Raw genomic sequence first — 27,790 nt, forward strand, 5'->3', positions numbered from 1 at the left:
CAATTTTTTCTCATAATGGAGATTCGAAGAGTCCTCAAGAAAGGTTGAATTCTCAGTAGATCTCATGCATAGGAAAAGAATCTTAAAGGTGGTAAGGATGCACTATTAGAATCTAGATGCTCTTTCATATGATCTCCACTTTGGTACTTAGGTCTATTCCTGCACATGGTACCCCCAGAGGATTCGGAATTTGAGGTCAACACTGGTCAACAAAAGAATGAAAGCTCAAAGCATGAAACCCCTCACCTCGAAACTTGTGAACGCAAGATGGGAAAAATTCCCTTGCTTTTTATTTTGTCTTCGTTAACTTTCCCTTTGAATAAGATCCAAAATCCACAGAACAAATCTGTGACTCTCTAACAGTGAAGCTGTATCTTATCAGAAAAAAACAGTGAAGTTGTGTGTCCATTAAGACACACCATTAAAGCTAAAACCCAGTAATTATGACACTCTCAGTCAATGAGAGCATATGATTCCCTTACGCTGTCCTACTTATTATTACAGTGAGAGAGAGAGAGAGAGAGAGAGAGAGAGAGAGAGAGAGAGAGAAACCCTTTTAATTTCTCTTTTTTCTAAACCCATTTAAAGACATTAATATTGTGATTGAGGAAGGGCTGAAAAGCCTGATCTCCGTATGCTCTGTATAATTTTTCCGTATTAATACACTGACCCTCTTTGTCTCTTTCCCCCCTCACTCTCTCTCCACCCCACTTGAGAATTCCGCTGAAACGAAAAGTAAAGAGCATCTTCTAACTCCTCACCCAGATGAGCTTAAACGGTTTCTGAGAATGCAGCAGAGTTCGAAATTGAATCTTTGATTTGGGTTTTTCTTGCTCCTTGTGGGTTTTTTAGTAAATGGGAGTAATGGGGAAGAATGGGGTTGTCTTGGGTCTCATATTCATGGTTTTGTTTGGATGTCTTTCATCAGCTTCAGCTGCTGCTCCTGCTCCTGCAAGTGTGTTTAATAAGCTCTCTAGATTTAATTGAGATTCGATCTTTCCTATATTGCAACCCTATATCTTTTCTGTGTTTTTTTTTTTTTTTTGCAGGAATTGTTACTGGGATTGTCTCTAATGCTTTCTCTGCTCTTCTTAAATGGTTGTGGTCACTTAAAGCAACCACCAAAACTGGTAAGTTTCTTAGATAGAACCCACATTGTCTTTGTTTTCTTCCCTCTCCCACCAGTGGGTCCTTGAATATTGTTAAGTAATGGAGATTTTTTTCTCTGCCATGGTTGGGAATTAATGGGATTTGGATTTTCAGCGGTTTCTGGCCGTCCCATGATGAAGTTCGAGAGTGGTTACACTGTCGAGACGGTATTCGATGGGAGTAAGCTTGGAATCGAGCCGTACGCGGTTGAGGTTTCACCCAGTGGGGAGCTTCTGGTTTTGGACACTGCGAACAGTAACATTTACAGGATCTCCTCACCATTGTCCCGAAGTAAGTGGGTTTTTTCTGTAATGACACCTGACCTAATTTTGGCTTGATTGGATCATATTTCTGTTGAAATCCTTCTCGTATTTTGTTATATGCGTTTTACTACGAAGTTCCTGCAAATTTCCTCTCCTGTCACGAAATTTCAACTTTTCCAATTTTGTTTCTGATTAAGTTGGGCAGAGATCTGGCTCATTTTCCCGACTGATTCGTTACCTAAATCTTTTGTACTGGTTGCTTTTCACTTAGTTAATCTCAACTTCATTTTAAATGATTGGGTTCCTGATTTGCTTTTGTTGAACACAAGAGCTTCACTTTTTAAAGTACTCTCGGCCTTTTAGTTAACTAATTCAAAATACCCTATTCCATCTTTTTGGAAATTTGGGACCTTTCCCTTTTCTTCTAAAGCTATACTTCAAGGACAAACTTCATTGTTGCTCATAACTAATTAGCCTTTTCCTCATATGTTTTATACATCTTTTTTGCATTTCATGGCCTCTGTGATTCTTTTCGAACAAACCCCAGCTCATGCTATCAGAATTTCAGTGTTGCTCAAATTTTGCGGCATAGCACTTTTTTACTTCAATTAATAACAACTAACTCTTCATTCTCTCAAACTTCTGGTCTCACTTGGATCTCTATAGTAACCTGAACAACCAAAACATAAATCAGACCTAATTTTTGAGTTTCTTCTTCTTATGGTTGATCCACAGCATAGGTACTGACTTCCGAAATGTTTTATGCGGTTGATTGAATTTCTTAGCATATTCTTCTTATTTTGAGTTTCTTTAAACAAATCAATGGAGAAGTATAGGTTTCATTGTGGGTTGTGAATGCATGGAAAACTGCAGATAGCAGGCCAAAACTGGTTGCTGGATCAGCTGAAGGTTACTCTGGACATGTGGATGGGAAGCCCAGAGAAGCAAGGTTGAACCATCCAAAGGGAGTTACAGTGGATGATAGGGGAAATATTTACATAGCGGACACTGTGAACATGGCAATCAGGAAGATCAGTGATGCAGGTAAATGTGATTGGTATTCATCTCAAGATTATTATACCCAAAGGAATGGCTTTATTACCCATTAGCGTTTTAGAATAATAGAGAAGTAAATAGTTTTTTCTTTTCCTTTAAATTCCATATTTTTTATTAATTTTTTCAACCTCTTACTCAATGAGAGAGTGTTAGTTGATTTTCATGGAGTGGACTTTAATTTTGGGTTTAAAGTTGTTGTACACAAAGGTTGGTTTCTCAGTGTTTTGATATGGTTCAATTTTCTTTATGAAGGGGTTACAACAATTGCAGGAGGAAAATGGAGCCGTGGAGGGGCCCATGTTGATGGACCAAGTGAAGATGCAAAGTTTTCTGATGATTTTGATGTTGTTTATATTGGAAGCAGCTGCTCTCTTCTTGTCATAGACAGAGGAAACCAAGCAATTCGAGAGATACAGCTCCATTTTGACGACTGTGCCTACCAATATGGGAGTGGTTTCCCTCTAGGTAAGTTGAACCATGTGATGATTTTTCCCCGTCTTTATGCTTTTGATGCTGAAGATGGATAAGATTAGTAGTGTATTCCTCCATTGAAGGGATTGCTGTTCTGGTTGCTGCTGGCTTTTTTGGTTACATGTTGGCCTTGCTGCAAAGGAGAGTGGGTAAAATGGTCTCTTCCCAAAATGTGAGTAACTAACTAATGTTATCCTCGATTTATTTGCCAAAAATTCCTTTTGATTACATTTTACTCTCACTTAGTAAAATGTTCTTTTAATGCCAAATGTCTTTCAAGTGCTCTGTACCAATTATCTTCATGCTCCACAAAAAGAAAATCTTATTGAAAAACATAACACAGTTGACCTCGTTTTCATACTCATAGGATCCCGGAAGTAGGAAAACAAGCTTTCCATTCAGTCCATATCAGAAGCCACTGAAATCATCAGTCAGACCACCATTAATCCCCAATGATGATGAACCAGAGAAACAAGAAGGTTTTTTTGGTTCTCTTGGGAGGCTTTTCCTTGACACTGGTGCAGCTGTGGCAGAAATATTTGGGGGTTTGTTTTCAGGTTTTAGAAGGAAGCCACTGAACCATCAACTGCAACAGCAAAAGCGTCATAATGCTTGGCCATTGCAAGAAAGTTTTGTGATACCTGATGAAGATGAGCCACCATCTATAGACACAAGGACCCCAACCCCACCCCCACGGAAGACTTATGCTTTCATGTCGAAGGACCTAGAGAAGACCAACCATTTCCAGCAAAGTCGAGCTTTCTATAATGGTTGGGATGGTGATTTTCAGCAGCAACAACAACAGCATCACCAGCAGCAGCAACATCATCAGAGGCATTATTCATCTGGCCCACAAACATACTATGAGCAGAGTTGTGAGACAACCAATGAGATTGTGTTTGGTGCAGTTCAGGAACAAGACGGTCGACGTGAAGCAGTGGTGATAAAACCTGTGAACTATGGAGATCCTATTTATGATCATCACAATATCCGCTCTCGTGGATGTTATATGGGTTACACCCATGGCTATTAATTGTCTTTGCTACATATAAAAGTTACTAGATTTTTAGTCTTGTGACCTCTTTTTCTTTTATCAATTGATATTTAAAGATATAGGTAATAGGAAATTTCAACATGATTTGTAAAGAATGAATTGTAAGGACAGCTTTTCTGCTGGATTTGATTCAAGGAATGTTGATTCTCTGAAATTCACTCATTCTCCTTTTGATATTTAACCCTCCCTGCAGATCTCTCTTTATAACCAATTACATTGCTGATGACTATAAAACTATAGTTGGATTACATATGGAAGTTATTCTGAACTGTGGATCCATATTGTTTTTCAACTTTTTCCTTTTCTTTTTGAACAAAACCAATTCCAGCCAGAGAGTGAAAGATTGGAACGTACTGTTATGTTGGAAAAGCATCACTCTGTCTGATGGCAGAATTCTGAAACTACTGAGGGTGTTAATTCAAATGAAAGCATAAGTACCAAGAAATAATTTCTCTTTAAAAAATAGTGCTGCTAATCGATTTTTATTGCATCTCAAGTTTCAGTTGAAGAAGCACCTCACACTGAAATTCTGGGAAAACAGAATAGAAACTGTATAGAGATGGGTAGATTGTGTAAGGTGTCAAATATCAGGATCCCCCCATCAGTTCAACACCAAAAGCCAATGCCAAGTCATAGTTCTCTGTATTGCCCCAAACTCAGCCAAGATTAGATTACATTGGACAATCTGTTCGGGATTGGTGGAGCCTGATGTGATCTCCAATACGAAGGGGAGGGACATGCATACACAGCCTTACCCCTCACTTTTCATGGAGGCTGTTTTCTTGTTCAAACCCGTGACCACCAGGTTGCAATAGAGTAACCTAACCATTGCGCCGAGGCCCACCCTCTATGTGATCTCCAATACCAAAGTTCTAAATCCCAGAATTGTGTATCTGTTGATGACTGAAGATTAGACTGCTTTTGTTCTGTACATTCATTTTAACAGAATCGGAGAGTTGTATATTCCATCTATTGACTTACAGATGAGTGAGCATGGCCCATATATGGTCATCACCTCTCTCACTTTCGGTCTTTACACAACTAACATTCAAAAGGCCCCAACTTATTTCCTGATCTCATTGCAGCATTACGTGGCAAAGATTCCTGAATGTCTTACAGCCACAATCATCTATAGGAGCACTACCATTATACTGTTATACTGGGGACCAAGAGATGAGCAGAACAAAGTTGTTCTAGCAAGAGCACATTCTATTTTATTAGGGAACAGACCACACACACTGCCGGTGTGTCCAGTAACTCAGTAAAGGAGTTAATTTAGAATTGGAACAAAAAAAAACTGGAATCGAAACCGGTCGTTTTAATCGAATTGAAAAAATTTGGTTCGATTGTGGTTTTAGAAAGTGAAGTTTCATTCAGTTCAGTTTGGTTTGGTTTCGGTTTTAAGTTAAAAAACAGCGGTTTGAACTGAACTAAACTGAACTGAATGATGTGTAACCCGTATAAATCAAACCTGGACCGAATATAAACCACACTAAACCCTAAAAGACCACACTTTGTCACTTCCGCCTGTGTCTTCAACTATCCACTCTCCTCACTTCTGTCTGCACTTCTGCTCGTCTTAAAGGGCTCAAGTGTTTCTTAGTAATGGTTGATCAACTAATAAGTATTTTGAAGATATTTGATATTTAGAATATTTAATAATTTCTCAAAACCTCTAATATACGCAATACGTATGATTTAGCTTATTGCTTTACCCGCCTAACGTGACCCTCTTTTGAAGTGTAACGGTAATAAGTTTTATTTTGCTTAAGCAAGGTGGGTAGGATAAAGAAAAGGATTTATGAAGTTAAGATAAATAGGGAGGATAAGGGTAAAGACCATTAACTGAACCTAACCTTCTAATCTGCAGCTTTAATGTCAACACTTAACGAGTTACAAACCTTGTTTTAGCTATAACCTAGTTAATAACCTGAAAACAGAGAGAATACACCCTGGGCATAGCTAAGATTCCATTGCTCACATTCTCATTGGCTTAGATGTAATGTTAGACATAAGTAATTTTTTTTTCGGTAAAAGACATAAGTAATTGAGTATGGCTCATTATTTGAAGTGTCCAAAACAATATTGTTTCTTTTTTTTGGTAGAAAATTGCTTAATTATTCAATCGAATAAAGCTCATGAACTCAGCATTACAAGTAGCCTGTATCCATGGAATGGAAATGAGCCAGACCATCCGACTCGACACGGACAGAGCCCTCCTAGCCAGAGTATCAACAATGCTGTTACAATCTCTGGAAATGTGGTTAAACCTACATGTGTGAATAGCAGTGGAAAGTTGAAGAATATCATTCACCAAGGGGGTTAAATGCTTAGGCGTGGAGCAGTTCTGGCTATTGACGTACTGAATTGCACGTAAGCAATTGACTCAACGACCACATCCTGAAGACCCTCCTTGGTCACCTGCAGCAGCCCTTCTCGGATTGCCAGGATTTCTCCCAGTGTAACGTCAGAGAACTGAATAGGGTCAGACACCACACATCGACCATTGCTGTCTCCAATGATGAACCCAATACCTGCCCTCTTTTTGTTCTGAGAGAGCGCCGCATCGCAGTTGATTTTGTAGGTGCCTTGTAGAGGGGGTTGCCAAGTATTTATAGTATCCCTCTGAGCATTGCTGCGCTGAGGAGAGACAGGTGGAGCTTGAGAGGCCATAAATTCCGTTGAGGACTTCAGTGCTTGCTGGATAATCTCTGTAATCGGCTTCCTCAAGTTGGAAAAGATTAAAGCATTCCTGGCTAACCAAATTTCCCACATAAGGAAGCAGCAGAGGGACTCGGTAGCGGTTGCTTTATGCGTGTTATTGGCCGGCAATGTCTCTCATTTCAAAATCCACTCTTTAATTGTGTGTCTATTTGTCAAATTCAACTGCAAGGCTAGAGGTGAACCATACCAAACAGCCCGAGCGTAAGGGCATTCGATAAGGATGTGATCTATGGTTTCAGGGAGGTCACCACAACGGGGGCACATCTGATCCAAAGACATCTGCCTCCTATGAAAGGCAGTACCCGACGCCACCCCACCTGCACAGGCCTTCCACATAAAGCTTCGAATTTTGGGGAGAGTTGGGCTGTGCCAGATAGTCTTCCAAACTGCTGGGAGTGTAGAGGCATCATCAGCTGCATTCGTGGCTGGGTCTTCGAGGGTGAGAATCAAATGATAAGCCAATTTCACAGTAAAAACACCTGATTGAGAGTATCCCCACCGAATAAAATCATCTCTAGGGAACAATATTGTTTCAAAGATCCCATTCTTGCATTCTCATGCATGGATCAAATCATCCAAGGGTGCTGTTGATTATTGAGAAGATAAAACCTAGTAAATAGGCTGAACTATTGAGCATAGATGGAGCAAAGCTTATAATTCTTCCACTTCCTCCTAGGCATTCTCTCGAGTCTCAGACTCTGAGACTCATTGACACCAAACAGGCAAGAAACAGGTATCATAAAATATCAGACAATATTCAAGTACAATAATCATCCCACAACAAACGCTACAGAACTCTACAGTTCGATGACAGAATATTTACAACACTTCGCTAAGATAGAAAATGGAAAATAGATAATGTCTTTTAATCTAATTTCAATTCCCTCTTAACTAAACAACATGGTGCTGAACCTACGAGAGACCCCACTGGGTTTCCCTGATCACCCTGGTTTGTGAAATCCATAATGTTAGCCCACCTCATAGAATCCACCTTTCCACAGCTCTCAGTTAAAACACCAGTTCCTTTGTAATCCTCATTTCCTTGCTTAAAGATCTCCACCCTATCGGCTGCATCCAGGCATCCATCAAAGGTAATTAAATTCTTCAGCTGGTCGGCAAAGATTTGTTGTTTTGTCAACTCATGGTTATTTGCACAATCTGAGTCAAGCAAAGAGACAGATTCCTTCGAGAAAACATTATGTTCTACTCTATGGATCCTAAATATAAGAGAAAGGTAAGATAGGATCAGCCTGACATGCCAAAGCGACATCAAGTAAGATCTCGAGCTAGCAACTACGCTTCTGATGTCGGAGCAGATTATCAGAATTTGTCTCCCCAGAATGATTCGGCAGTGCTTCCATGTCACACGGCAGTACTTCCCTGTCTCGCTGAAACAGCCGTGACCGGAGACTTCCTGTCTACAAGGTTCAATTTAAGAAGGTTTTAGCTTATTCCAATATCCTCATGGAATATCAAATATAAAGAAGAAACACTTACACGAGAGATGAGAAGGTAAGAGACAAGAACAAGTATTCCCAAGGCTCCCAGTCCCGTAACCAACCAGATCCAGGTCACTCCCAGATCTGAAAAATGAAATAATGGAATGTTATTTGTCTTTTGTACAATATAACAAGATAAGGGTCTTCTTGCACATAATTGATGGTTCAAGTAATAAATTAACCTAACAGTTGAGAAACATAAGAACCAAGCTGGAACAATAAACAAAAACATTTTCTAACAAGAGGTTTCCTCTAAGGAAGAAACAACAATTTGAACGACCAAAAGGAAAACTATATCAGAATAAACCAGTGTAATCAAGGTTAAAAGATTCACTGTGTTGACCTATGTTAGTGTCAAAACCCTAGTCCTAGTGTCAGCTATCCGTTCCAGATATGCAAAACATTAGAGGATTTGAACTAATGATGAACTCCAATGAGTCGTAGAAAACTCGCAAAAGTGTACAAAACAATATCTGTCTTGCAGCAATAGGATTTTTAGTTGAGGTTCAAGCCTTTACTCATTCAACAAAACTAGACCCCAGAAAAAATAAATAAAAAGGACCCTCATATCTTTGATTATGTTCATGTCCAAAGACTCCAATCAGAGTAATAAGACGTGGTCCAACCTGGACAGTCAGATCGGATGAACTATGATCATGAAATACAAGTTAATTTGTGTTTGTATTTCTATACATAAAATATCTTAACACATAATAGGAAGACCTGGGTTTGACCAAGTTGACAACCAGCTGGACCGGCTGACCAGGGACCCTGTCACTGAAGAGTGTGATTGTGTCAGATCTGATAACTATATATATAATAAGATAGCTGATTAAAGGTCAAAGCAATAGCAAATTGCACAATCACTTTCCATATGACCATTTGCTGAAATCACACACACATGCACAAAGATCCTCAGTCATTTGCAACAACCTGCTCATACACTTTCCATATGACCATTTGCTGAAATCAAACACATGCACAAAGATCCTCAGTCATTTGCAACAACCTGCCCATGGATAGATATACATACCATTTTCTGAAATCACATACACATGCCCAAAGATCCTCAGTCATTTGCGACAACCTACCCATATATAGATATGAATGCATCCATGTAAGGAGGAACCCACACCCATCGCAGTGGTCAAGTTTCAGTTCCAAACAAGGATGGGAAGCGGTTCAGCCTAAAGAAACGAAGAATTACAAAGATGTCATTATGAAATTTACACACTTTTGAGCAAGTTCCCCTACTCATTTGGGGTTGAATGTTGACCAATGAGTGGGTGGAGTCACTTTCTGTCTTCCTAGAAAATACTTTTTTTTACACAAGCTGCATAGCAGAGCAAAAGTGACTTGTGACAAAGACAAAGCTCAATAATTGTCATGACATTAAGTTCTTTTCTCCTGTAAATATATATTTCTATAGTGTTTTGCGTACTTTAAACTCTTTTTCCCCTTTGATTAGTAATTGGTTAGAATCTTTTGACATTATATGAATGAAGTAAATTGGTGTCCAGAAACAGTATGCCTTGAGACATCAATTCAAGTTTCGGTATTTGGTTTTCCAAATCACTGTGTAAGCACACATGACCGGTCGTGTGGGTGAAGGGAAAGGTTGTTGAAGAGGTTCCGAATTTGGGGTGGAACAAGTCCCTATAGAAAGATCAATTCCTTAAATACTCAATTGGCGTCTATAAAAAAAATTGATCTTTTAAGTAAACCAACTGCTTTCACCGGAAAATGCAATTCAAGAATGACAATTAGCATTATCTCACTGAACCAACTTCTTCAATATCTACTTGCAGGGTGGTCGTAGATCAGGCTGATTGAATCTTTCGCCTATATTGGACTAAGACCTCTATCTTGCTAGTAGGTAGGTTTTTCAACTGTGAATTTGAGAAATGAAATTTGATCAATCAATTTGTGCATAAGTACAGTAAGTGTTGCAAGCTACCTAGTTGAGAACCCTTTGCACAATCCTCTGGCTTCAGATTTATCTGGCGAATCAATCGAGTCCCACGGTCAGAAATCAACAATGCACATCTTTCAGGTACAAAAGCAAGTTCAAAATCATCAGAGAAAGTTGCGTTCTGTGCAGGTCCATCCACTTTGCCAGTCCTATTTGAATAGCCTCCAGCAATTGTAGTCACTCCTAGGGACATCAAATGAACAAGAATAGTTTACATCCTAAGCAAGAAGCTTGGCTCCTCATAACTACAAGAGTGCGCTTGAGTCAGAGGAACCATGAAGCAGGACCCGAATTGCGAAGGGAGGAGAGTGGGGGAGAAGAGAAAATAAAAGATAAGCATACCCGATTTGCTGATCTTCCGAATCGCGTGATTATTCCTATCAGCGACGTAGACATTCCCCTTCGTATCAACAGTGAAGCTCCTTGGGTGTTTAAACATGGAAGATTTCGGATCTCTATCAGAAAATCCGGCGGTACCACTACCAGCAAACTGGTTAATCTTGCTTTCTGTAAGACAAACAAAGACACCCAAAACCTAAGTGTTCAATACTTTTTGTAGTTAAATGATCATTTGCGTCGATTTTTCTCACTTGGGAAACATAATACCTTTAGAGATAGGAAAAGAGACCGTGTAAAAGTTATTGCCAGCGGTGTCGAGGACGATAAGATCATTAGTTCCAGGTCGAGGCAGGACTGCATATGGATTGATATTCAGTTTGTCGCCGTCGAGAACAGTTGATACAGTATAGCCTTCCTCTAAGACTAGCTCCGATGAAGCTGAAATAGCAATGAACAAGCTATTTTGAAAGCATGAAGTGTACAGATAACCCAAATTATCTTTTCAATTTTACAGTCAAGTAAAAGAAAAACATCCTTGCATCAAAAAAAAAAAACATCTACAACAGCTCACCTGATCCTGAAAGTAGAGAGATGAGAGTGAAGATGAGCATGGAAGAGAATTCCATTGTTGTAGAAATATTCAGAGAGTCTCACGCAACGAAGGAAAAAAAGGATGGGAACTCGAACCTTAAACCGTTCGGAAGGGAAAGTAGGAAAGAGGAACAGAGGAACACTCAGCAAAACCCACACAGAGCATGAAGGGCATTAAAAGACACTCGACTTTGACTGACTTTCGAGTCGCGCACTCACGCCACTCTATTAGGTTCCTTACTTACTCCTTACGCATTACTAACGGGAAAAAAAATAAAATAAAAATAGGGTAATGTACACATACCACTTTGATGTTTAACGAAAGCATGATTTTACCCCTTAATTTTGGAAAACTTCTGCGTATCCCCTGAGGTTTACAAACATTAACAAATAAACCCATTCAAGAAGTAAAGTTACAAATAATGGATTTGGGGAAGATGAGTTGCAGGTTCTTTTTTTCTTTTTCTTAAAGGGGTATTTTTGTAACTTTATCCCTTGATTTTAACACTATTAGTCATGAACTGACGGAATGAGTTTATTTGTTAACGTTTGTAAACCTCAGGGGGCTACGCAGAATTTTTCAAAACTATGGGGTAAAATCATACTTTCGTTAAACTTCAGGGGTGGTATGTGTTACCCATTAAAAAAAAAACAACGGTATCTGGTCGAGTGGCTCCTCCGCATAGATATAATATTTTTTTGTTTTTTGATAGAAAGAAGGCTATTCATTTTTACGTGCCCAATGCCAAGTAAAGTAAATCAAGTTACATAAAACAGATAGAGAGTATGGTAAACACAAGATATGGATATACGGTATCCGAAGCTAAGGAGCGAAAATTGATCCGATCTCACATGTCATTGACTGGGTCATCCGCACTAGAGGATGGGTCACAACCACTTCCCTAGATAAAAAACTGTATACACAACTAAAATTGAGTGCATGCACAAGCGTGCCAATAGAAGGGACCCCATACGTGCCAAATAGACCAATGCCAAACTGCCCACTCGTGCCGACACGCTGGCACAACCTACTTTCAAACAAAATTGCCAGATAGACAAAAGTCTGCTGGATCAACGAGTGGAGCTTTGACGACCGCAAGAAGGCTACCAAATACGCTGCCATAGCCTACTTTCGAATAGATTTGTAAGGATCTATTGGATTGGCAAGTGGAGGAGAAATTACAACTCTACTCTTATGAAATAAAAAAATTGTGTCTGTGTTGATGTGGTGATGTGGTGATGTGTTGATGTGTTGTGTGTGTTTTTATTGGCCCATGCACTGATATACAGTGACAACGATCTATAGCCCAAAAAAAAAAAGTTCTTACTCCTTAGGCGATTAGTTACGATAGATAAGGTACACTAGGGGTGCCAAACTCGAGATCGAGCCGAACAAATCGCTTGGTCCAATTTGGGGAAAAAAGAAATCAATCGGATCAAAAGCTCCTTGTTGATTGGAAATTAGAAACCGAACTATCATAACAATTGAGTCACGCCAACATTTATTTGTGTTCCTCAGTCGTCACTCCTTACTCCTAACTCCACTTACCGAAAAAAGGGTCAAAAGAACGGTACTTGGTCACGTGGTTCCTCTGCCCAGATATGAGTATGCAAAAGTACCGCCTTGTCCCCATGAAATAAAAAATCTCATCTATATGTACTAATACAAGTGCCATACAACCAGATAGCAATCTCTTGCTCCCAGAAAAAAAAAAATCTTACTCCTTAGGTGACTAGTTACAATATAAGAGGTATATAGGGGTGCCGACAATAGAGATTGAACCGAACAAATCGCTTGGCCCAAATTGGGAAAAAGATAAATCAACCGGATCAAAAACTCTTTGTTGATTTAAAATTAGAAACCGGACTATCACAACAATCGATGAGACTGATCGAAACCTGAAACACCGATAGAAATCAATAACAAACTAATAAGGGATTGAAACCGATTGGGCTGGCAGTTATTATTTGTGATTATAGTTTGATAGACCGAACTAAAATTAGACCGAACCAATATATGAAATAAAAAGTGAACAAACACCAACTGAAACTAGACAAAATTGAGGGATCTTGGTAAATCCTGCTTGAGCCCAACCCAGACAAAAAAAAAATAAAAAACCTGAGGTTGGCTGAAGTTTTTTAATTGTTGAGGCATTTGGTAACACGAAAGTACGAAACCTACCTAAGTCTTCCCCACCCCCCACCCCCCACCCCCCCCCAAAAAAAAAAAAAAAAAGACATACATGGCAAGGAAAAGTTCTAATGTACTATTGAGCATGTATATGACTAACGTTAAATATAGTTAGATTTGACATAAATGTCAAATTTTCTATCAAAAAACAAGAAATAAATATCAAGTTCAAAATGACATAAACATCCTTATCCTCTTATTTAATGAAGTTGATGAGAGCATCGTTTGTGTACGAATACCTTCCCTAGTAAAGATAATGTCGATGTCTGGGATCGGTAAAATTAATTATCATATTGATTTCATTAGATGGATACATGTTATATAAAGATGGCAAGCAGAAGTTTTCATGCACTGTTGAGCACTTACATGATCAACATTAAACATAGTCAGATTGAGATAAATGCCAATTTCAAAATGACATAAACACCCCCATCCTCCTATTTTATGGAGTTGATGAGAGAATCTTTCATGTACGAATACCTTCCCCTATAAAGATAATGTCGATAATTGGGATTGGTAAAATTAATTGTCATATTATTTTCATTAGATGGATGGGTTTAATGACAATAATGTACATCGTACTAGAATTTTCCACAAATTTCTTCCCTCTTTTTTTGTCAAGGTGGTTCCATCACAATGGTGGCCCGGACAGGGATTGGGCGTCCAGTGGGGACTAGGGTTGGGGAGTGGTGAGTTCACATGCTTAATTGCTTACCAAGTGTTGCATTTGTGCAATGGGGTTTCAAAACCAATACCACAATCCGAACTACCAACGAGAGGGTAGGCACAATCACAAAAGCAACTATGGTGTACACCTCCCTCCCCCTTTTTGGCATAAATAAATCTATTGCATAAAGGAGCAAGAGGAGCTCAAGGCGTCATGATTACATAGAACACTGAAACAAGGAGTGGAGATGGGCCAAACTGTCTTACTCGCCAAAGATTGAGCCCTCTAGACTAAAGAATGTGCGACACTATTTAGGATCAGGATCGTCTCTAGGGAGACAGCGCCCAGGGTGTTGCCAGGGGGCATGCAGCGGTTGAGTTGTGTCGCACACATCTAGGCACATGCCTAGGGATGTGTGCGACACAACCCAACAGCTGACAGCACCCTGGGCGTGCTGAGCTCCCTGGAGACGAGCTAAATTCCACTATTCACACCTTTAGGAATTGGATAAAAGGAACAACTTGTTGTGAACCTTGATGTAAGATACCAAATGTCATCCAATATACCGCCAAGAGTAAATGCAAGGCACTTATCAATACCAAAAAGAAAGGCCATCAACGGTACCGAGCTCAATTGACCCAATTTTTTTATTTATTTTTTCTTTTCGAGCTCAACACCGTTGGATTTAGCATTTTTCACTTGTCGAGTTCTCAGCCCTTAATTACACCACATTGCACTGGAATTGGAGAGGATTTTTTTCCAACCTTGGAAGGCCATTGAAGTTTTGATTTCATTAATAAAATTCCATATGTATGGGTAAGGAAAAAAAAAAAGGGTCATTCTATTTGTCACTATAGAGAGTGAAGCAATTCCCTTCACTATCTTTTTTTTATCCCCTTAAAGGCGTTATGGTGTATTTGACTATTTGTCACTATAGAGAGTGAAGCAATTTCCTTCACTTTCTTTTCTTTATCCCCTTAAAGGCGTTATGGTGCATTGAAGTATACGGATAGAATTTGTAAATTTACCCTTACATAGGGAGAACCGGGCATTTCTCTCCTCTCCCCTTCTTCTCCGGTTCCGGTTGCCCTCGCTCTCTTATTGAGCCTGAGCCCCGTGGGTAATTGAGCAGCCACCCCTTCTCTCTCTCTCTCTCCCCTCCGTGCGACTCCCGCATCACAACTCTCCGGCTCTGCCCTCTGTAAATCTCCTAGCCTTCTGCCACCAGAAATCTTTCCCCAATGATCAATTTACCGTAGATCATGACTCCCAATTATTGGAAAGCCATGTCCCTTAAAAGATGAATATCAAGAGAAAAGCCAAAAGCCAGAAGCCAAAAGCTGGAATCCAACTTACGTGAATATCAAGACAAAAGTTGTTGACTGGAAAAATTAGAGTTTCTTCTGGAAAGAAATTTGCGATTGGGAACCTAGCTTTAAACTATGTGGGGACATGGAGACACTTGGGAATGGCAATTAATACATCATCTTTGACTTGAGGTGATTATTCGTGTAGTTTCCTCAGTCCGTCTTTAGTAAGAGCATGGACCTTTCTGCTTGCGTCTGCCTCAGTTAAAGAGTTTTCTTCGTTGGAGGGTTTGCAGCGGCGATGGACTTGTCGTACCTGTGGCCGAACTTGTTCATTGATTTCCATTTCTTTGATACGGACTTCAGATTCATAATTTTACCTCCTTTTGCCGTTTTCGATTGGGAAATTTGGTTTTCCATTGTTGCAGAGAATAAATAGAGGTTTGAAATGGTCGTGACCATGGAGTTTCCGAAGTCAGTTGCGGTGATGAGAAGTTTTCTGGTGGGAAGGATCTCAGGTATTCGATAAGGGGTGAGAGGAAACCAGAGCCGCCAGAGGACAGAGGGAAGGGGAGCGGGAGGGAGATGCAGAGGGAAAGGGAGAGCCGGAGAGAGATTGCAAGGAACCCACACAAGGATTTAGTCGAAAGAATCGGTGAGGAGTTCTCTGTCCTTCTGGTTAGCGGTGGAGGAGGGGGAGAGAGAGAAGTGGAGATGGGGGCAGGTGTGGATCACGGATACGGAGACGGAGCCGGAGCCGGAGCCGGAGCCGGAGCCTGAGAGGGAGAGGAAGGGCCGCAGTTGAGAATATGTACAGTTCTTTAGTGGGTGAAAATTCTTGTCTACCGTCGTCTCATTGAACAACATGAATGGAATATTTGGACAAAAAAGTCAAAAAAATCATAGTAAATAATTTCATTTCACCCTTCATAGTGCTATGGAAGATTACCCCAAAAAAATTGTGAATCTTGCAGGTTCACCCATATGGTGGCATTTATCCTTTTATCCAGTCTGCCGGTTGCAACTCATAGTCGCGATTTTAGTGGTTAGATCATGTGAGCAGTCCGACATAAAATCTATTATAATAATCAAATGATAATATTACTAGGCCTGTAAATGGATCGGATTCGGTTCGGATACGGATCGGATGTAATCGGATTCAGATATTTCTAGGTCGAATACGGATACCTTTAAACAGATTCGGATGCGGATCAAATTTGGATTTTCGACCATCCGTTTACAACTCTACCTTATGTAACCCGAACCTTCCTCCCCTTAGTGGATATAATTCACTCTCAATATATAGTTTTAAATCATGATTATCTTTTCCTTATATTCTAGAACCTATTGAATCTTTAAAAACCCTCAAGATCGTTATTTACTTAATTGTTTATAATTAAGTATTTGGATTCGGATTTTCTATTGGATATCTCTAATCGAATACAGATGCCCCTAAACGGATATGGATGCGGATCGAATTCGAATTTTCAATTATCCATTTACAACCCTAAATATTACCACATAATTATGCGATTTAAAAGACTTAACGCCTACGGTGTCTTCTCTTATCGATTCTTACCCTTCCGTTTACAATTAACAAGGAAAAACGAGAAAAAGGAACATTCTTCAAAAACAAATAATAAAAGAAAATAAAAACCCCACACAAACATAAAACACTTTCTTTCTCTGCCGTTCTCTCAGATCCAAGTTCCTCTACATTTCTATCTGTCATTCTCTTTTACCTTCCTCCGATCTCACAATTTGTTCATCGGGATCTGGACTCTCAACTTCTCCTTCTGTACCTTTCGATTCTTGGGTCTTCATTTGCGATAGATCGTTCTCTGGTTCTGCTGTTTTTCGGATCGGATCGAGCTCACCTAAAGCCTCAAAACCGACCCAATCATGAATCCGTTTTCATCAGAAACGCGGTTGAGGTAAGCGACGATCTCACTCTTTTATTTCTGTTGTAAGTTCGAGTATGTGATAATGCCGTCTTCCCCTTGCTTTCGTTTAAACCGCTACCAGTTAGGTGTTTCTCTCCTGTCGAGGTGTTATGGTGTTAAGAGTACTTGGGCTAGTGATGTTCTGAATTGACCGTCAAATAGACAATGGGATTGGTCGCTCCTGGAGTTTGAATTCTCATTAATAGATACAATTCTCTTGCTAAATGATATCAAATTTAAGGAAACTATCTATATAGAACTGCAACGATTATTTTCCTTTTAATTTATTGATTTTCTTCGTCCAAATTTTAACCCAGTATAATTCTGTAGTCCACGGGAGAACTCCAAAGTTTTCTTGTAGCTCCTGGAAGGCTGGTTTGAGCTAAATATAAGAACTGGGATTATATAACTGGGATTATATATGGTGTATGAACTAAGCAACAAGACATAGTTGCTCAATTTAAGAATTAATTTTAAATCACTCATTATACAATGATCCAAATAAAGGCAATTGACTTATCATTTTTTGCCTAACCATAATCTTGATCAGCCTGTATGAGTCTCCAACCTGCATGACATACTGATACTGAGGACCCTTTCAACGAGGGACATGGAGAGTCATTAAATGGGACCTAACTTCCAATACTGGTTATTTGCAGTCAAATATTTCTCCAATTTAAATTAATAAAGAGGAGGATAGGAAAGGAGCTAGTGTACTGTTTATTGTCACTTTTTACTAATTGATCTAAGAATAATTGTCAAGGTGTCGCTGAGGTGTCCAGGGCCTCCAGGTGCATTTTTTTTTGGATGGGCGTCACCTAGACGCAAGGTTCAAGAACTCGGTTTCGGTACAGGTTTCGCCCAGCCAAAAAACCGAGTTGGACCGAGATTTCGGTGGGTTGGTGGTTTTTTTTTTTTTAACCCGAAGGCTGGTTTCGGTGGGTTTTAGACCTAGTTTGGGTTTGAGATTTGGTACTCAGTCTATTTTAGGCCATTTAAACACAATTGCACTATCAGATTTTGCAAAAACTAAGTCCAAATAAGAGTTTCACTTCGGACTCTAGGTTGGTAGGTGACGACGTACTAATAGGCCCTATTTTACACATAGTTTAGTAATTGAAAGCAATCAAATCATACAATTAATATAAAACAACTTAAATAAACATTTCAAATGTAAAAGTGTACAATACATCAATCTTAACATGTTACATTTATCTCTATTATGAACCTTTATAAAAAATCCTAAAAAATCAGATCAAATGCACACTTCTCTGTTGAGTTCTGCAGAGATCTCGACTGTCTCGGTCGAGATATGTACATTATAATGGTAAGTTAACCGAGATCGCGACTCGACTAGTCTTTTCCTAGTTTGTGATTCTGCTCAATAGGAGAACTTGCTGGTTTGCAGCCCAACATCCCTGTCTCTTTCAACAAATAAAAAAAAAACTTCCTTTGACATATGTTGATGCCTTTCTTGGACCTTGACACTTCAATTCCCATGAAGTACTTCAAGGGACCCAAATCTTTAATCTCAAACTGTTGAGCCAAGTAGGACTTCAGCCTAGCTATCTCAACTTTGTCATTTCCAGTCACAATAATGTCATCAACATAGACAATAAGGGCTCTGATGGTACCATTACTACTCCGGGTAAATAAGGTATGGTCAGCTTGACTCTGGGAGTACCCATTCTTCAGAATAGCCTGCCTGAACCTCTCAAACCATGCTTTTGGAGACTGTTTGAGCCCATATAAAGCCTTCTTGTGGAGACACCTTGCCTTTAGCTGAAGGGAACTTGAAGCCAGGAGGGGGCTGCATGTATATTTCCTCCTCTAAGTCACCGTAGAGTAAAGCATTCTTCACATCCAACTGGAACAGTGGCCAATCTCTATTGGTTGCCAATGATAAGAGAACCTGAATAGAATTATGCTTAGCTACAGGAGCAAATGTCTCCTGATAGTCAATCCCATACACTTGATTAACCCTTTGGTCACCAACTTTGCCTTGTACCTCTCAACTGCACCATTAGACCTATACTTGATTGTATAGACCCACCTGCATCAGACTGGAACTCTCCCCTTGGGAAGATCTACCGATTTTCAAGTACCATTCTTCTCAAGGGCCATCATTTTCTCATACATGGCTTGCTTCCACTTTGGGTCAGACTTTGCTTCAGTGAGATTCTTGGGAATGGAAACAAAAGAGAGAGCAATAGTGAAAGCAAGACTTGTGGAGAGAGAGCATCATAGGAAACAAACTGGGTAATAGGATTAGTGCAAACTCTCTTGCCCTTTCTAACAGCAATTGGAAGGTCTAATTCAAAAGGAAGAGAAGGGATATCACCTGATTGAAGATGATGGAGCTCAGGATGAGGATCCAAAGAGGACTCTTGGCAGGTCTTCTTTCCCTTTCCCTTCAAGCATTCACCTCTTTTGTACACAACAACCTCATTTTCATTGCTAGCAGCAACACCTCTGTTGTCCACAACAACCTCATTTTCATTGCTAGCATCAACACCTGAATGAGTATCAATGTCAACAATATCCACTTCTTTGTGTTTACCAATGTCAAACATAAAAGGAGAAATAGGTAGGGGAGAAAGAAAGGGAATATCATTAGCAGCCTTTTCACTCCCACAATTCTCCCCATGAAGAGGGTGCTGATGAGGAGCAAAGAAGGGTATGGATTCAGGGAAGGTGACATCTTTGGAGAGGAGACGCTGACGGGAGGAAGGATGATAACACTTGTAGCTTTTGGTATTAGAACTTAGAAGAATACCCAAGGAAAAGGCATTTGAGAGCCTTGGGGTCAAGTTTAGTCCGAGAGGATTTGTTAACATGAACATAACAAACACATCCAAAGACCTTGGGAGGAAGAGAGAAAGCAGATGCCTGGGGAGACAAGGTTTCCAGAGGAGATTTGGAATCAAGAAGTTTTGTAGGCATGCGGTTGATGAGAAAGGAAGCAGTAAGAAGAGCATCAGACCAAAAGTCTTAGGAACATGCATGCCAAAGAGAAGATTCCGAGTGACCTCCAATAAATGGCGATTTTTCCTCTCAGCTACCCCATTTTGTTGGGATGTGTCAACACACGCTAGCTGATGGATAATGCCATTGTCAGTAAAGAAGGTTTGGAGGTCACCAAACATGTACTCCCCCCCCGCCCTTTATCAGAACGAACAATTTTGATTCGAGTGTCAAATTGAGTAAGAATCATCTGATAAAAATTCTTAAAGGCATCACAAACATCACTCTTATGTTTCATCAGAACAGTCCAAGTAATGTGGGAATAGTCATCAACAAAAGAAATAAAGTAGCGATAGCCAAGTAAAGAAGTAGTAGGAGAGGGTCCCCAAACATCAATTTGTACAATATGAAAAGGAACACTGGATCTATTGCCATTGTAAGGATAAGAAGAACGACAATGTTTAGCAAATAGACATGGTTCACACTGAAATACATGGGAAGAACGAATGGAAGAACACAAATGTGGTTATTTTTGTCTCATAACACTAAAAGAAGGGTGACCCAAGCGTTGATGCCACAACATTAGAGAGTCAACGGTACTATTGTCCATAGTTTAAAATCTCGTTTCATTTCGGTCTTTCGAATATTTTGAGTATTTCGGTCGAGTCGAAACGAAATGCAACATCGAATTGAAAAAATGCAATATTTTGGAAATATCGATCTTCTCATTTTAGAAATTTTGGAAATTTCGGTCTAAAAAATGCATTGTTTCGTTGAAATTTTGGTCAATTCGTTTCGGTATTTCTATCATTTTGGCATTTTACACCCACAAATGGCTAAAGCAAAACTCAGAGAAAAAATACAATATTTCGACGAAATTTTGGCAAAATTTCAGTCTGGCCGAAATGGCCTTTTGAAACAAGATTTAATACGCTATTGTCACTACGCCCACATGCATAGGACTGAGCAATAGGTAGAGGGGATGTTCCTGGATCAAGAAGGTAGAGTCCTTTTTCCTCACATCCACTGCCAATAATCCTCTTTGTCACCAAATCTTGAAAAATACAATGAGATGGAAAAAAAGTGACACAAGAATTCAAGGATTTGGTTAGATGACTCACAGATAAGAGGTTAGTGTTAAACTGAGGAACATGAAGAACATAATCAAAGGAGATAGAAAAGGTGACTTGGACACTACCCTTACCAGAAATAGAGGAAAGGGAACCATTAACGACCCTAACCTTTTCCTTACCAGAACAGATGGAGTATGAGTCGTAACACTGAGATATGCCAGCCATATGGTCAGTGGCTCCAGAGTCAATGACCCACGTAGATGTAGTAGAAGGAGCAGATGTAGAGGCTTGTAGAGTGGAAGTTGAAGAATCCGGCACTGTAGGTGTAGAAGCAGAGCTATCCAGATATGACAAAACCTTGCGAAATGCTGCAATATCATCCTGAGTGAGAGATCTGGTGTCTGTCTGTAGCTCAGATGAATATCCCATAGGTTCAACCTCATGCATCATAGTGTGTGCTCTGGCTCCCCCTCTCCTGCTGTCATGCATACCAGGGGGATAGCTATAAAGTATCCAACATCTCTCTTGAGTGTGTCCAAATTTCCCACAGTAGTCACAGCTGAATCTTTTCCTGGCATTCTCTTGGGGTGGAACTTGGCCTCTTCCTCCAACAACTGACATAATGTAGGAATGCACAAAAAATAGGGATGATACCCAATCCAAATGGGGAGTACACACTCTACCCAAACAAGCCCAAAAATACCTTTCAAACACTGGTAATTTCAGTCCAGCAATCAAACAAGACAAACATCTCAAAGAAAAGCAACTCCACCAAAACCTTCAAGGCATATCTTCATCACACAACCACTAGGAAGCTCAAACTACACTTCTCATCAACACCAAGCAGTCAAAAAACATCACAGGTCAATATTACAGGAAAAATAGAGATAGACCAAGGGCTGATGGAAATTCCTTCCTTGGCTGGTTGTGCTTGATTTGACCTCTAAGGGTCTATTTCTTCAATTGCGACCTTCTCGTGGTGTCTCCACGGTTCTTGTTCATGTGCTTTGCAGGATTTTGTCAAACATTTCACATAATAATCTCTTCCTTGGAACCCCTCTGAAAAACAAACCCAAATAAACAAACCCTTTGAAGGGTAACAATAGTTCACAACACTTCAATGAACCATATAAGGTATTCCACAACCATTTCATAACTGGAAATCATCGTGCTTTGTATTCCAAATGCAAAAAAGAAGGAAAAATCGAAACTGTCTATACCTGACAGTCCTCATGATAATGAGTTGTGTTCACACAGCTCTTGTCTTCAGCAGAGGGGACCACATAGCTCACTTAGAGGACTCTTGGGTGATTCTAACCAGCCTATCCCCATCGCAAATGATGGCTTGGTGAGCGAGAATCGAAACAGGGAAGTTGTGGCTGGCGGTAATTCTGTCTAGGGCTTCTTGAGCTATCGTCTTCTACAGCTCTCAATCTCTCTCCATTAAGTCTTATGTTGAAGAATAGAACTCCAATAAATCTGCTATGTGTAGTATCTTACATGGTATAGCCTCTATTGGAACCCTCTATCTTTCTAGGGTTCCAAAGAGAGATGTAGAGGAAAAGTGAGCTTGGTCGACTCTCAAACCAGCTCTGATGCCAAGTTGGATTTTAAGAGATGAAGATGAGGAAGAATATGAGAAGAAGAGAGGAGGAGGAGAAGAAGAAGACAAAGAAAGAGAGGAGAGATAGTTTGGTGGAATGTTGTGTGTTGGAGAGATGACTCCTCCACAACTAAATTACTTCATTGATAATATGAAAGAAATTACATACACCTCCCTAGGGAGGTAAAAGATAAAAAAGGAAAATTACAATATAAGGCAACTAGTTAACAAACTAGTTCCTAAAATACCCTTACTGCAAAAACTCTAACATGGATCAATAGTTAAGTGTTTGAGTTAAATTCATGGAAGAAGAACTTGGTCGAAACTGGTTTCGATCGAGTTGACTCGGTTTTGAAGCTTACCGAGACGAGATAATAGTCGAATTTATATTCGACCAGGTTTTGCTGGGTTTAGACCCTGTTTCGGCCATGTTTTAGTAATTTCGCAAGTTTCGACTTGAATACCTATATAAATTCACTTATCCCCATTGAAACTTGAGGAAACTTGGCTCAAAACCAGGACAGACACTTATTTATGCCAAGTAAATGTTTTTATATTTGTATTTCATTTACTTAAGATATTATTCATAAATAAGCAAATACCCCCTATTTGAATCCAGTAAAAATAGTTAAAAAAATAAAATTATAAAAGGATAAAAAGTCAACCCCCAGTTCAAGAACAAAAAAATGAATTTTTGGCGGTAAGTGCAATTTTCAACTTTTAAATGCTGAGATTTTTCTCTATTCTAAAAATTCCATAAAATTTTTTTGGGGTAAAATTTCCGTAAATCTTAATATGATAAACATTGCTAAAAACCAAAAGAGCGGTAAAATATTCATTTATTTTGATGTCTAAAAATTTATTTCTATTCGGAGTGATTTTAAACAGCATTCGCACACACCAAATTAAGTTTGACTGGAACATAACCCCTTCAATATAAATCAGATTTAAGCAATCTTTGATTTGTTGGAAAGCTTTCTAACAAATCCAAGATTGCTTAAATTTGATTTATAGTGAAGGAGTTATGTTCTGGTCAAACCTTATTCGATAAAATGTCCAAGAAAAATATACACTATCAAACTTGGGTCAAAACCACAAGTATTATGTTGAGTGTTTTATATGTGAAACAAATGAATGGATTGGGTTCAAAATGTCAAAAATAGGCAGCACAACAAGAATTAGGGCAAAAAACAACTTCTGGGCCTCGAAACCAAAGTTTTGAGTTGGCTTGGAGAAAGTACTAGGTTTCGACCGAGATATGTTCAAAAGTTGGGAAATCTTGGTTTCTGGCTGGTCGAAACCAGTGTCGTCACCGAGTTCTTGAACCTTTGTTAGATTAGGATATTTAATAGTTAGATAGAGTCCTGTTTTGAGTTTATATTTACTTTATGGACTGAGTGTTAGAGTGGTTAGGAGTCCTTTTAGGAGTTAATATAGGAATTTAGAAGGTCTTTTTATATATTATACACCCCATCAATTAGAGATGATTTGAATAAAGAATTTGAGTTTTTTTTTTTGGTTTTTTAAAGAGTTGTAGTGTTGTTGAGCAGTGCATACAAGATTGGTATCCCAAACCTAATTTCTTCTCTTCTCTTCTTGCTACGTTTTCTTTCTTCTTCCTCCCAAGAAGATCGATCTCATCTCTTTTCCTTCCCTTCCATTGTCTGATTTCTTTCCTCAACAATGCAATTGCTTCCTTTATCTTCACATACTTGATCATTGGGTGTGCTTGCATCTTAGATCCATGATCTGATTTTTTAGCTACCTCTTTAGTTCAATAGAAGACTAAAAGACTATTCTGGGAAAATTGTACTACCATTAGAAACTCCACCCCCCCCCCCCACACAAAAATAAATAAATAAATAAATAAAAAATTAGGAAAAACAGCCTGAGGCTTTGCATAGTTGCATTTAGGGTGGGGGTAGGTCTTTTCTCTTTAAATTATAAAAAGGAGACCAACACCCTGCTAGGAAAAAAAAACCTTGATTTTTAGTTCTAATTTTATTTCACTTTTGCTGAATGAGGTAATATTATATGGAGTTTGTAAACATGTTCCATTATTAGTCAATTAAGATGAATATTCATGTAACATTTAGAAACAATAGTGAATTGGTTGAGTTCCAGGTTGAGTTCCTACATAATAGGAACATTAGAGTTTTGAGGGACACTGACTAGGTGATAGATTAATTCTCTCTTTTGGACTACTAAAACACATCTTTCTCCATGAGTATTCTATGTGAGGTTCAGTATTGATTTGTTTATCACCATAACCGTTCATGCCAAATTTTGCATTGTAATATGAGACCTTAACTTTTGCTATTTCTTCCATTGGTGACAGCTGACAGATCTTACCCCCAGCTTAAACTTGTTCATATCACTGATATGAGGTGAACTTTCATTGTAGGGATATGATTCGGGCTATACGTGCTTGTAAAACTGCTGCAGAAGAACGTGCTGTAGTAAGGAAAGAGTGTGCTGCCATTCGTGCTGCAGTTAGTGAAAATGACCAGGATTATAGGCATCGCAATATGGCAAAGCTCATGTTCATTCACATGCTCGGTTACCCCACACATTTTGGTCAAATGGAGTGCCTAAAATTGATAGCATCTGCTGGATTTCCAGAAAAAAGAATAGGATATCTTGGTCTCATGTTGCTTCTTGATGAAAGGCAAGAAGTTCTTATGCTTGTTACAAACTCTCTAAAGCAGTATCCTGGGATTTTGGAGTTTTTTATTTGATATGTTTTTCTAACCTTTTCAGAACAGTTTTTACTCATATTAAATTGTGAATTCATATTGTTTGCTACTTGTGATGAATTATTCTGTTTTTCACCTATTACGTGGATTCCTTAACTAATTTATGTAGAGATCTTAACCACACAAACCAATATATTGTGGGTCTTGCTCTTTGTGCTTTGGGGAATATTTGTTCAGCGGAAATGGCTCGTGATCTGGCACCCGAAGTGGAAAGATTGCTCCAATTTAGAGATCCAAACATTCGGAAAAAAGTAATTTCTCCTCTCAAACAGATTTCCTTCATAGTTATTTGTTCCCATGGGTTGCAGGAGTGCACAGATGGAAATCCGAGCCATTGTATTGGAAGCCATGCATGGGATGGGGCAAATGAATGTCATCTTGATCAACTAGACTGAAAGGCATAGATCCCTATATTGTGTTGGTGTCATTTGATATAACTGCAAGAAGATACCGTAATTACTTAAGGATCAGTCTTTTTTTTTCTTGGCAATTGGTTTGGTGTTCCATAGGTTTATAGACTTGGTATTCGTATCTCGTGTCCTGTTCTGAAGGTGTTTTTCAACATTTTATTCCATTTAGAATTTTTCTGGTGCATGGTACTTGTATCATTCTAGCAGTGGTTTTTGGGAAGCTTTGCCAAGGTTGGATATAGGCAGCTCTGGGTGTTTTGTTCCATGTGGCTGGTCTGTTTTGCCTCTCTTCCAACTGTTTTTTAACTGTTCTTCTTACCTCCACTTTCTACCTTGTACTTCCAATTTAATTTTTGGCTGCATTCTTTTGATAATAGGTAGTTAGAAATTGTTACTATCATGTTGGAATTGGTCGATCAAATGCATAAGGTTGCAGCATCATATTTTAAGACTTGAAAAATGATTTTATCGTATATTGCAGGCAGCATTATGCTCTCTAAGGATAATAAAGAAGGTGCCAGACCTGGGGGAGAATTTTATTACTCCTGCTGCTTCCTTGATCAAGGAAAAGCACCATGGGGTTTTGATAACGGGAGTTCAGCTTTGTACAGATCTATGTAAAGTCAGCACAGAGGCCCTTGATTATTTTAGAAAGGTAATTTGCAGATAATGGACTAGATAATATGCTGCCTTTTAACTTTACTCCACTGGCAGAAAATCTATGGAGAACATTGCATTGGATGTCAGTTTGTGCAATTTTGTTTGGGAAGGATCTCCTTGGGGTTTCTCATAGCCCCGACTGAACTGTTTCACTACATGAATTATTATCTCCTCTGCTTTTGTTTTTGTTGTTGGACTTGCAAGCGTGGTTTAACATGTTTAGAATGCCATTGTTGACAACTGTGCGTCACAACTGAACGAGTTGGATTCAATGCGTGAATCTACTATGCCCAAGCACAGATAACACTATGATGACTCAGCTGATTTGCTTGTTATAAGGCCTACTTTGAGGTAGCCTTATGTGTAATTGGTATGAATTTGTTGAGTCACATCACACATGTATAAAAATCATAGTTGGCCCACCATCTAGGCGACCCAAGGTGTTGGAGAGGGTCCAAAATCAAGGCGACACCAACAAGGCACCCAAGGTGCCCGAATGCCTATTAAAAATGATTCTTAAGTGAGTGCTAACCTGGATGTCAAGATGAGGATAGCCAAATTTACATTTGACTTGACTGAAACAATAATGCCTACTTATGCAGGCTTATCCATTAATCCATCGAGTCATGTAGTTAGTTTTTACCTGGAAAGCTTTTCTGTAGTCAGTTAGATGAGGAGATGGTTTTCACATTGTGAAATATAAAATTAAAATAAAAAAAGATTAGTTCTCTTACTTAATAATTTATATAAGTTTTATTGTATAGTGCTGAACTGACTGATGAATCTGCTCTGCATCACTGACATTATGTAACATGAGGTTATTTTCACCCTGATTGTAGAGGTGCACGGAGGGTTTGGTTAAAGTTCTAAAAGATGTGGTGAATAGTCCATATTCACCTGAGTACGACACTTCCGGGATTACTGATCCTTTTCTTCATATCAAACTGCTTAGGCTCTTACGCATTTTGGGCCATGGAGATGCAGATGCTAGTGACTGTATGAATGACATTCTTGCTCAGGTCAGTTGCTATTTTTGTTTTTAATTGTCTGCTATTAAAGTTTGTTCAATTTCTTGGTAACTTATGTTTAGATATGTAT

The 27,790-nt window shown here is 39.1% G+C and overlaps 3 protein-coding genes across 8 annotated transcripts in view; 2 read left to right on the top strand and 1 right to left on the bottom strand.

The window, feature by feature from the left end:
- Positions 1-727: 727 nt before the first annotated feature.
- On the top strand, positions 728-4,147 carry LOC122656956. Of its 2 annotated transcripts, none has more exons than XM_043851664.1 (7): positions 728-955; positions 1,050-1,130; positions 1,267-1,440; positions 2,286-2,456; positions 2,721-2,933; positions 3,023-3,111; positions 3,307-4,147. In XM_043851664.1, the coding sequence occupies exons 1-7, from the start codon at positions 856-858 to the stop codon at positions 3,970-3,972; spliced, it is 1,494 nt and encodes a 497-aa protein (XP_043707599.1). In that variant the 5' UTR covers positions 728-855; the 3' UTR covers positions 3,973-4,147. The 2 variants fall into 2 exon arrangements, with proteins under 2 accessions (XP_043707599.1, XP_043707598.1); XM_043851663.1 differs by having other exon boundaries at positions 729-955; positions 1,264-1,440.
- Positions 4,148-7,571: 3,424 nt separating this feature from the next.
- On the bottom strand, positions 7,572-11,195 carry LOC122653785. Of its 2 annotated transcripts, none has more exons than XM_043847723.1 (6): positions 11,099-11,195; positions 10,795-10,965; positions 10,531-10,695; positions 10,174-10,371; positions 8,215-8,300; positions 7,572-8,131 (listed from the first exon to the last, which is right to left on the bottom strand). In XM_043847723.1, the coding sequence occupies exons 1-6, from the start codon at positions 11,151-11,153 to the stop codon at positions 7,583-7,585; spliced, it is 1,224 nt and encodes a 407-aa protein (XP_043703658.1). In that variant the 5' UTR covers positions 11,154-11,195; the 3' UTR covers positions 7,572-7,582. The 2 variants fall into 2 exon arrangements, with proteins under 2 accessions (XP_043703658.1, XP_043703659.1); XM_043847724.1 differs by having other exon boundaries at positions 7,810-8,135.
- Positions 11,196-16,873: 5,678 nt separating this feature from the next.
- Positions 16,874-27,790, top strand: part of LOC122653784 (AP-1 complex subunit gamma-2-like) — a 47,345-nt gene continuing 36,428 nt past the window's right edge. Inside the window, exons 1-5 of one of the 4 annotated variants that reach the window (XM_043847720.1) lie at positions 16,874-17,217; positions 25,271-25,573; positions 25,732-25,873; positions 26,514-26,687; positions 27,532-27,711. In XM_043847720.1, coding sequence (XP_043703655.1) covers positions 17,186-17,217; positions 25,271-25,573; positions 25,732-25,873; positions 26,514-26,687; positions 27,532-27,711 — 831 coding nt within the window. In that variant the 5' untranslated portion in view covers positions 16,874-17,185. Of the gene's footprint in view, positions 17,218-25,270; positions 25,574-25,709; positions 25,874-26,513; positions 26,688-27,531; positions 27,712-27,790 lie in introns of those variants that run through there. The other 3 variants (XM_043847719.1, XM_043847721.1, XM_043847722.1) reach the window with 3 other exon arrangements.

This window comes from Telopea speciosissima, chromosome 3 (assembly GCF_018873765.1).
Source record: "Telopea speciosissima isolate NSW1024214 ecotype Mountain lineage chromosome 3, Tspe_v1, whole genome shotgun sequence".
NCBI classification, from domain to species: domain Eukaryota; kingdom Viridiplantae; phylum Streptophyta; class Magnoliopsida; order Proteales; family Proteaceae; genus Telopea; species Telopea speciosissima.

What these genes read in the sequence shown, in the direction of transcription:
- LOC122653785 (XM_043847723.1), bottom strand. Translation starts at nt 11,153, where the DNA reads ATGGAATTCTCTTCCATGCTCATCTTCACTCTCATCTCTCTACTTTCA. An exon ending in CTCTCTACTTTCAGGATCAG is followed by an intron (nt 10,966 to 11,098) that starts GTGAGCTGTTGT and finishes TTGCTATTTCAG; the next exon opens with CTTCATCGGAGCTAGTCTTA. An exon ending in CTCTTTTCCTATCTCTAAAG is followed by an intron (nt 10,696 to 10,794) that starts GTATTATGTTTC and finishes TTTGTCTTACAG; the next exon opens with AAAGCAAGATTAACCAGTTT.
- LOC122656956 (XM_043851663.1), top strand. Translation starts at nt 856, where the DNA reads ATGGGAGTAATGGGGAAGAATGGGGTTGTCTTGGGTCTCATATTCATG. An exon ending in TGCTGCTCCTGCTCCTGCAA is followed by an intron (nt 956 to 1,049) that starts GTGTGTTTAATA and finishes TTTTTTTTGCAG; the next exon opens with GAATTGTTACTGGGATTGTC. An exon ending in TGGGAGTGGTTTCCCTCTAG is followed by an intron (nt 2,934 to 3,022) that starts GTAAGTTGAACC and finishes CCTCCATTGAAG; the next exon opens with GGATTGCTGTTCTGGTTGCT.